Source organism: Culex quinquefasciatus, chromosome 1 (assembly GCF_015732765.1).
Source record: "Culex quinquefasciatus strain JHB chromosome 1, VPISU_Cqui_1.0_pri_paternal, whole genome shotgun sequence".
NCBI lineage: Eukaryota > Metazoa > Arthropoda > Insecta > Diptera > Culicidae > Culex > Culex quinquefasciatus.
Window position 1 is genome coordinate 84,731,334 of NC_051861.1, and position 10,731 is coordinate 84,742,064.

The following is a 10,731-nucleotide window of genomic DNA, read 5'->3' on the forward strand; positions in this document are numbered from 1 at the left end:
AATTTTGCTAACAAATTCACCCCACCTATCCCGTTCTCGCTTTGCCAACGGAGAAAAATTATAAATATCTTCATTTAAAATCATAATACATAAAATTCACTCGCCATTCCCTCCCACCCCCTCACAAAGTAAGTACCACTGGCGACACAAAAATCCCGTCCAATTTTCCCCAGTAAAAGTAAAACTACACACAAACCCACGTGTGTCCGATCATTAATCACGCTCAACCCGAAAAACTATTATTTATCATCGCTGGTGCGATCAGAGCACCGGGTAAGATTTCGCCTTCCAGTCACTCTGGCAAAATGTTGGACTCACATGGTGAAAAGTTGGTGGGTGGGTGCACGCCTCCCCGTCGCTCTCCCTCCCTCCATCCCAACCAAAATCTGCTCACGTGGCTCAGCCAGTTTTTGGAGGAGTTAGGTACAACCCATTATCACTCATTAGACTAAAAGCAGCAGTCGTCATTTCTGGCTTCCTCCTGAAAGGCGACTTGAGAAGTGGAGTTATTAATTTTTCACTTGAGATGATGGCCGAAACAAATGTGTCTTGGATGTCTCTTGGAAGGAAAACTGAAGGAGGGGATGGGATGGGTTTCCACGGTGATGATAGGGATCTGCAGGGGGGGGGGGGCTGAAATGAGTTGTGTATCGTTTAGAAGCTTAGTGTTTAATTAATTGTGATTTGAGAAGGAAGCTGATGATTGTTTTTGGATAGTTTGTTTGAACAGAGCGTGTTTGTTCTGGTTTTGAGGATCATTAACAATGAAGAGTACATAGAGGATGTATTGTTGTCATATATTCACACTAATTTTTTCAAAATGAATCTAAAAGTTGTTCGAAATTAAAAGAACATGAAAAATATTTCAAAATCTAGCACAGAAAAAGATAAAATGGTGGAGTGAGGAAAGTAAAAACCTTCATTCTACTACCCAGTCACGACGTTCTAGCAGGATTCTAGCAGAGTTCTTACAGAGCTGGATATTCTTACAGCATTCTAGCAGAAATGTTCTACCGTTCTAGCAGGATTCTGACAGAACCAGCTCTGCTGGAATATTTCGTGACTGGGTAAGTGCAACATAGACGCTCAGATTGAGTCACCAAACTATACAATGCAATATCAAAGCTGTAATTTTCACGCATGATTAGGCAGCTAAGAAAGCGATACTTTTACGGGTTACGATTGCTTGACAAAAGTCATCAAATGTTATGTTTATAACCTTTTTCGTTGACTGCTTTCAACGACAACTTGGCTGCTGGTCAGTGTTTATTGCTTTATCTACTAAATTGTCATCCAGGATTCCCAACCAGAAGCTCATAATCGTAAAATCTTATGGCGCTTAAAGAGCAGAGATTTTTCCTCGACTTGCAATTGCTGTATTTTTTCGATAAATCGAATTTTAAGGTTAGCGTCCACTTGCACCCCGAAAAAGGGACAAATTGACTTCGGTCCGTGAATTTCTACGCGTCAAATTTTCCCACAAAACCACATCAAAGCGCTGCCCGATTGTCACCCTTGTAATGACACTGGTAAGTGGTCACTTACGGTGGATGACCCCTGCCACCGTGTGGACATGCACACGTGTATCAATTACACGAATAATTCCCGAAACTGTCACACGGTTCTTTTGCGGCGGTTGGTCATTCCATCCGGTATTAATTAAATTTTCCACAAAACCTCGTGGACTTCAAAGTCTGGCGTGTCCTTTTCGCTGGCTTTGATTGATTTATCCCATGATCGATCCCGGCGTAACACGAGGGGTGACCCTCCGGAGAGGTCAGCGAAAGTTTGTAGAGAGTGGTTGACCTTCCGGGTCCCGTTTGTAAAAGGGATGAAAAATGTACAATTGATACAGTTTGCGCCCTTCCCTTCGGACAGGAAAACAAAAAAAGGGAACATAACTAATCTGCAGCTGCTACTGTTGGTCAGCTCGGACACCAACCAATCTCATACTTCCCGCGAAGCAGCCCGAGATTGATTTGTAATCGACGTTTTAATTACTTTCGAGTGGACATTCTGGGCCGGAGCGTTCCCAGCGGACGATTAAGTTGTCACACGTGGCGGGCTTCGCCGTGAATGGGTGTAACAAGAAAGCCGAAAAGCCCATAATTTTTCGACAGATGATGATGACAGTCACGTGCGAGCCGGTGGTCATCGTCAAGGATGAGCTGGAACCAGGTTCCGATTGACCGTGACTGTGATTTCTTTCTTTTATTGGGGAAATCTGAACAGAGCCACAAAATATATGCGCTAGCATTCTCGCGCCAGTATTAGAAGCTCAACTTGACAACTTGTCGACTTGACGACGAAGCGTCGAAAATCGATGCAGTGTAATTTTTTGGCGATTTTTCTGATTAAAATTCATGCTGAATCGTTTTATTTACGAAGATGAAAATGAAGTCCAGCCTTAAAGTAAAACCTATACCTTTCTTTAGTAAGAAAGGCAAAAAGTAAATCATTCTAAAAATTGATCGGGATTGCCGATCGATGTCGAATATGTTTCAGATGCTCAGTCATGGTCTGTACTATGAATGTAGCAAGAAATTTCGAATAAAATCAGAAATGAAAAATGTTGGCGAAGGTCACCAGGTGGGCTTTTACCTTTTTTAGGGATTTTGCCTTTCTTACTAAAGAAAGGTATAGGTTTTACTTTAAGGCAGGACGCCATTTCCAGCTTCGTTAATATGTCGATACAGCATGAATTTTAATCTACCGATGTTTCCTTTAACTTGTAAGATATCGTAGCTTTTCGGTTTCTTTTGCTTTGTCCGTTTTTGCATAACTGTCCAATGTTTATGCAAAAACTTTTTTGATATAGGACATTCATCCGGGTACAAACAATTTGTTTCCCGTGTGCTCCTAAAATCGCCTTTAAGTAGGCTTCATTTTGTCGTGATTTCGATAGATTATCTAACAGAGTTTATTGGATTCCAATAGGAGCTTTCGAAGCTTCTAAGCTTTATATCGTTTTCAAAGTTTTTAATGCTCGCGACGCCAATGGCTATCTACCTAAGGTTTTGCGATTGAGTGTGTAGTGGTGCGGTTGTAAAAATATCTATCTCTGACTCTCTCACTTTCGTAGATGCTGAATGGCAAGCTTCCCACTATGCGGTTAACTCGGTTTTGCTTTGCGTCTTTGCGGTTTTTGGGCTCGTACCAAAACTAGAAAACCAAAACCGCGGTGTGTGTCGTCACTTGCGCATTGGAAGCTAGCTATAGAGTTATCTAAGCCCGATCTCACGCACACTAGCACGCCATTTGATTTGCTGGAGGGTACAAAATTTAACCTCAATCTTTTTCGTGTACGTACACGCAATACATGCGCACTTAGATAACTCTATGCTAGCGTTTGTCATAAACGCTTGTTTGATTAAGAATTTGTACGATTAAAAATATTCTATTGGTGAAAATTGCGTTTTCAATTTCTTTTAGAAAACACATCATTAATAATACCTTGCTTTCATCATAAGATTTTTTGTATCAAGTCGATGTTGTGAATTGGAAGAAGTTATATTCTTTAGTAAGAAAGGCTCTATCTCACCCCTGGTGGGATTAAATTGGGTTTTTTTTTTTTTTTTCTTATGGTAAGTTAATCAAACGGCTCTAACTCCAGAACCATATTATGAATCTGGATGAAAATTTGGGAGGTTGTAGAGCTCGAAAAATGCAATTTTTTGAGATAAATAAAAGATATGAAAATGAAAAAAATTTGACCATATTATCATTTGAAAACTGTGTATTTTGTTGAAAAGTCTGGCCGCATCCGAAAACAGATGGATATTTCGAAATTTGCGCGGCGACTCGCCCAGGTCCAGCACACTAGCTTTCATCTGCATTCAGAAGAATCGAAATCGGATATATGGGAGCTGAGAACGGCGCGACACAAAATTTTGCAAAATTTTACCACATACGAACATCACTCGACCTCCACGGAATTTATTTTCTCAAAATTCGAGGGTTCGAGATAGACGAGTTCTGTCAAGGTGAATCGATAGAGCGTCGAAAATCGATGCAGTGTGATTTTTTGGCGATTTTTCCGATTTAAATTCATGCTGAATCGTCTTATTTACGAAGATGAAAATGACGTCCAGCCTATTCCTTTCTTTAGTAAGAAAGGCAAAAATAGGTACTGGAAAAATATTGATGATTTTTAAATTAACTTAAAAATAATAATTTCCCAAAATAAGTATTTATTTTTATTTTCCATTTGTTAAGAGAACAAAAACCCACAATTTTTGAGCCATAGAGAGTACGAGGCAAAGAGATTTTTATATTAAATTGAATTAGCCATCGTTAAATACTAACAGATTTGTTGTGAATATCTCTTTAGAACAAATCACAAAATTACAAAATTTTGACTTTGATTGATTTTGATTAAATTATGAAAATTATTTTTGGACATCTGGTTACTGAGATACAGCGGATAAAAGAAAAAGAAAAAGAAACAGAAAAAATAAGTTTTCCAATTCACATCCCAAAAGCCCACTATTTTCTAATGCCAATATCTCAGTGACTAATAGACCAATTTTCAATTTCTCACAATGAAATTTCTGCGAAATTTTCGGATCATTACGAAAAAATATTTTGATGATTTTGGAATCTTCACTTATATTTTAAGTGGGCCAAATGTTCAATGTGATTGCCGTAGACACCAAATCAATCATAAAATTCCTGTAAAAGTTACAGATTTTCGAATATTTAAGTACCATTATTTAAAAATTGGATGGATACACAAAATGGCTTCTTTGGCCACAGAGTTTAAGCTTATCAAAAAATAAAAATTCACATAATCGATCGATTGCGGTCGATTATGAGTCATTACAATAACTTTACAATTATCTCAATAAAGTGCACCGTTATCAAGTTATTGCCAATTTTTGGCTGAAATTTTCGAAAAATGTAAATATTTAGGAAATTTATAAATATTTGAGGAAGAGAAACACCATTGCAGAACAATATATTTGAAGCTGAGAAAATGCCCTACAGTTTTTCTTACACAGCAAGTTGCTGAGATAAAATCTGTTACCTTTTCATAGTGAGAAAAGTGGTATTTTCTCAGTGTCGCCCTCATTTTTCAGCTGATGCCCAAGTAACATTTTTTTCCAGGAGTTCTACAAGAGCTCTTCAAGATAGCATAGCAGTTTGGACCGCGGTAGGATAAAACTCTCTTCAAGTATTCTTCCCAACTCCTGAAGAAGTTTTGAAGAGAATTTTATCCTACCGCGGTCCAAACTGCTATGCTGTAGCTATCTTGAAGAGCTCTTGTAGAACTCCTGGAAAAAATGTTACTTGGGGAGATCTTTGCAACTTTTGGTCCGATTTTCAATATCAATTGCCACCCAATTACTAATGCATTAGTTTAAAAATAAGGGCCAAAACAAGAAAAGGTCCAACAAACTGTCATCTTTATGCAAACAAATTAAAAGTTGAAACGCAAGATTCTCATAGGTATACAAATCGGGAAAAGAGAACCTTATTTTTGTAATCAATGTCATAGGATTAGCAACTGATTTTACACCACTTTGCAACGTTTCAAAGGCATAACACGACGACGTAAAACTATTTGGAAATTAAGGAAACGTGAAAATTTCAAACTACAACAACATTTCCATTTGATGTCCAAAACAAAACAACAATGTTTCAAAATCTCCTCTCAAAAACCACACCATCTATTAGCCACCCTTCACAGCAAACACACACAATCTCGTTCAAATATAAATTGTAATTTATTGCATAACTTCGGGGGGATCTCCTCATTTTCGTATCGTTCACGCCTAAACGTATGCATTTTCCCGCGTCACTCCGCCGCCGCCTCGTCGTTTAATATGCGTTGTAACACCGCGTTGACAGGTGGTTAAATCAGGATAAATAAATGTCCATCGGTCCCGTTCCACTTTCAAACAATCCGCAATGGTCCGTTTTGGGGGGATTCTGTGTGGTAAATAACTCATCCATTCGTGAATGCTGCTGGAAATGTGGTTGCAGAAGTTGGTTAAATGTGTAACCAAAACGAGGTCCCCATTCCGGGTGACGCATTTCAGGGGACTCGAAATAACCGATGAGTATGGAAGAGGGAGTTTATTTTGAGTTCGGTTATAAATGGACTAACAATATTCGGATTGCCTACCTTTAGGGGTAAAATGTATTAGTTCTCATTGAAAAATGAGATATTTTTAAGCTTTAAATATTTTCTTTGTTTTCTTGCTCATCAACAATATATGTTTTTACTCAAAGTGACTGTTTTGCCCCGTGCTCTCTCACTGTTCTTCAACAATTTAACCAAAAAACGGTCATCGACCACCAAATAATAGTCCTTTCACAAAGGCTCCGTGAAAATTTACGATCTGCCCAATCCTGTCCCAAAATGGGAGATGGAAATAAATTTATATTATTTTACATTTAAATCATACCGTACAGCCGTCCCACCGTGCTCGTACTGATTGACGCTGACGTTGTGAGGAGTTGGGGAGGTGGACCGTTCAGTTCTGCGTTTGAGCATTACAGGGTTAACTGCGACCCGTGCTCCCATACGGGTCAGAAAATCCTAATTCACTATAAAAGCATATGTTACCTGATGCCTTCCATGTGGATTACGAAAATTGGAAAAGTATATACAATTAAAAACGATTGCTCTGTTAAAGTGTAAACAAATGCATCACACAAATGTCTGAAAATAGCAAAAATAAAACAAATTTCTCTCATCATGAGACCAAACTCCTGCTTGATTCATCCAATTGAGTTCAACGCTGACTAACCATGCGCTTTCAGGGAACTCTAAATGATCGCCAAATCCGGTTCATGAATTCATTGAATTAAAAAAATAAGGTTTTTGAATTTAACTTGCGTCTGAGGAATCAAAATGTCAAAATTATCTATAAATTCAATGTATTGAACTGTAACTACGTGAAGTCCATGTTTTCAATTGTGATCATAATCCGAAAATTTCTTCTCTCACCCTCGCGATCAATAAAGCTCTGCACGTTTTAAGTCCATCTTTTTCTCCAGTTTGCGTCCATACGCTTAGTCGATCTCGTACCGCGAGTGGAGCTGGTCGTCGGACGGCTGCTCAGTACGTTGTTCTACCGATCAAAGTTTAGCAAAAGCGACTGCAAAAAAAAGGTCGAATAAATTAATCTATGTTTGCGCACAGAAAGCCGGGTAAATTTCTGCGAACGATGAATAAGCAAGACATTGAATTTGGTGGTGGCGGCATGTTGGGTGAGCATGAGTCATCATATAATTTTGATTTTTAATTTAAAATATATATATGTTTATAGAGCTTATCCCAGATGAAATTAATCCTCACTATAAACATCAAAAACATTCAGAAAAGAATGATCTAGAGGTAAGAGATACTTTAAAAATGTTCGATTGTGTCAACTAACAATAAAAGTATTCATTCTTTCTTGTAGAAATGGCTTCACCAACAGCTAGACGAAATTCTCAACGAACCATCCATCAACGATGGTGTACCTAAGCTAGAAAGCTTGGTGAAACATCCCAAACTAATCTCTCTCGGTGAACTAATCGAAGAAATTCAGCAGTGGGATAGCGAGACAGGTATTCCCAAGCGAATCTCGTCCCAGATCTGCGCTATATTCGAGACTCAACTGATCAGGATGCTCGAGAATATTTCTCACTATCGAAAATATCTCGAGTGTTGGCTTCCGAAGTTTGAGGCGTTCAATGAGGTAATACGAGAGAAGTTTATTTGACGAGAATCTCTATCGGTTTATTTTTTCTTAGAGAATTGGACCGGACCAGGACACTCCTCTGCACTACGCCGTCAAACAGCACAACCGAGAGTTCATCGACTGGCTGCTGAACCACGATTCGATCGATCCAAACATCCGCAACGTACAATCCAAAACACCACTGTTTCTGCTCTGCGAAGATTTCCGAGCTGGAATCGATGTTAGGGACTGCATTCTTCTCGTGCTGGATAAGGGGGCAAACTTTAACATCTACAGTGGATGCCCAAGTCTGGCGTTTGAGTTTCTGATGGACGATCAATCGGAGGAGAATTTGAAGTTTCTCGAAGAGTGTACTAGAAGGCACCCCTACGGAGCGATTGCGATCGGGAAGACCAATGAGGAATTGAAGAAACGGTGCGTCGGATTCTATCGAGAACAGCATGTTAAAGTCAATGTGACTGTGGAGCTGTTAGAGGTATTCCTGGGATTTAAGGAGCATGATCGATTCATCAAGGAACTTGCGCTGCTGAAAGTGAACGAAGGAAATGTTAGGAATCTGATCAAAGTGTTGCTGCATACCGCTGTAGAGTTGGGGCTTGAGGAATGTGTTAGAAAGATAGTTCAAATTGGTAAAGCTCAGATTTTCCAATTTAACAATGATAGCATGGTGTATCGCTTTGAGCTTAAGGGACTTCTTAAGAAAGCTTGTATAAGAGGAAATGCCAACATTTTGAAATTACTGCTGGATAACATCAGAGATTCGTCGCTAGTTAACGAGGATCCTCTTTTAGTAGACACGCTAAGTAAAGCTCAAGGTGATAAGCGCGACAGCATGCTGATATGTGCTGAAATTCTAATAAAAAGTGGCAAAGTAAGCTACACGCTCAAGGACTCGTTAGGGAACACTGCCCTTCACATGGCAGCGAAATACGGATTCAAAGAAATTGCCGTGAGACTGCTTCAGCTGAAAAACAACTTCCTAGGAGTTCATAACAGAGACAACCTGACTCCGCTGGACTATGCTGGGTGTGAGTTCTGGAAGTACTGCTTCGACATGTGCATGAGAAGAGTTCAATTCGCGTCGAATCCCAACGATGACGAAATTTGGTTCAACTATAACTGCTTCGTTCCGCACGATTTTGCAGATTCGTTTGCGAGCACATGTTGCTCACTTAGCAAATGTTGGCCACTTTTCCAGGAAGCCTCCGTCAGTAACGTAATCGGGACGCCAAAGCAATCGATCATGACCGAAGTGGACCCACTGAAGGTGATCTCCAAGTCGAAACAACTTCAAAGTCTGTTGCTGCATCCGTTCATACAAACGTTCATACAAATCAAGTGGAAAGGAATGAACAAGTGGTGCTACTTGAACTTGATGGTCACGCTGCTTACTTTTTGTAGCTACAGTTGGTATTCATGGAATGCTTGCAATGTAAGCCATTCTTTACTCATACCAACTTCCCTGACTTTGGTCGGAATTAGTTACATGATCATTCGAGAGTTGTTACAGATTGACATATTACGCTTCAAATACGTAACATCTCTTGAAAACTGGTTGGACATCCTTACCATAATTGGCACATTTCTAAGCCTTGCAAAAGGATGCAACCCAATCCTATCCTCTCTGATAGTTATAGCCTTCGTCCGCCAGCTAACCATCCTAATCGGATCTCTACCCTTCAAAATCGCCACCTACATGCACATGTTCAACACAATCACGTACAACTTTTTGCTGAGCTTCCTCCTATTTATCCCATGGCTGTCTGCCTTTACGTACTGCTTCTATCTGTCGCACAGCGTTCGCTCGAAAAACATAACATCACCAACGGAAGCAAACAACGACTCCTTCAACACTTTCGGAACATTCACCGATGCAGCCCTCAAAACGTTGGTCATGACCACCGGTGAGTTCGATGCATCCAACCTGGATCTCAACGATGGCAAGATGATCCTGCTAGTGCTGTTCATCTTCTTCGTGCCGTTTGTCTTCCTGAACTTGATCAACGGATTGGCCGTTAGTGACATCACGGAGATTCGAAAGGAAGCCGAGCTTATCGGGATTCGGAAAAAGGTCATGATCCTTTATCGTAACGGTCGTGGCTGTCGAAACGCGTTTAGTTTTGTGAAACTTTTCTCACCAGGATCGTTTTTGAGCAAACATCACTGCGAAATCAAGGTGAAACCAAAAGAAATAAGAAAAATTATGGTTTTACCGAAGAATCAAACCAAAACAACCAAGAACCAACAGTACGGTTCAATTCCAAGCAATTGGGAAGTGCTACCCATCTTTCCGAAATGTTGTCGATCACAAAAAGCTGTTTCGAATGGAATCTTTTTAAACTGCAGGATTAAAATACCCTTGTATTACACATTGGATAAACACTTGCTGGATGAAGTGCTGAAAATTGTCGATCTTGGCAATGCTGATTCATAGAAAAGTTGCCAAATTGCTTACTGCCCCAAGTCTGCAAATAAAATCTGATTTTACTTATGCTTCCAACCCTAACAGGTAGAGTTTCGTGCTTCCATATGATCAAATGCTACTTAATTAATACTCATTTTTGCAATACTCAGTTTAGAAGTAAGAATATACAATAAGACTTAAGTTGTTTATGAAGAAAATTTCAGTATTATTTGCATGCTATTTAAAGTATAAACGAAAATAAACATTTTTTACCATTATTTTATCTTTTAGCGTTATCTTTTTTTTAGCGTTCGCATACTTTATATCCAGAATGATTCATTAACTCATACGTGGTGACGAGACTTGAGATGGTTCTTATGTAAAACCGTCTGGGAAACACAATGAATACGTTGCATGTAAATACAACTACGAGCTTACGATATTACCTGTTTGGCCAATCGCAGTTTTCTCTTAGTTTTAAGATTTTTCTATAACAAACTTTTTATAACGTTACTTTTTACCAGTGTTGCGTTCCTCACGCGCTCACGCGCTCGTGAGCGCTCACTTTTCGCTCATTCGTGAGGAGGAGCGCTGCGCGAGCTAGCTCACGTTTGCTCCGATTTTTTCAGCTCG

The 10,731-nt window shown here is 39.5% G+C and overlaps 1 protein-coding gene across 1 annotated transcript; it reads left to right on the forward strand.

The window, feature by feature from the left end:
* The first annotated feature begins 7,031 nt into the window (after window positions 1-7,031).
* LOC6034307 (transient receptor potential cation channel protein painless) lies at window positions 7,032-10,343 on the forward strand. The gene is made up of 4 exons (XM_038249525.1): window positions 7,032-7,218; window positions 7,278-7,345; window positions 7,413-7,691; window positions 7,747-10,343. The coding sequence occupies exons 1-4, from the start codon at window positions 7,137-7,139 to the stop codon at window positions 10,126-10,128; spliced, it is 2,811 nt and encodes a 936-aa protein (XP_038105453.1). The 5' UTR covers window positions 7,032-7,136; the 3' UTR covers window positions 10,129-10,343.
* The last annotated feature ends 388 nt before the right edge of the window (window positions 10,344-10,731 follow it).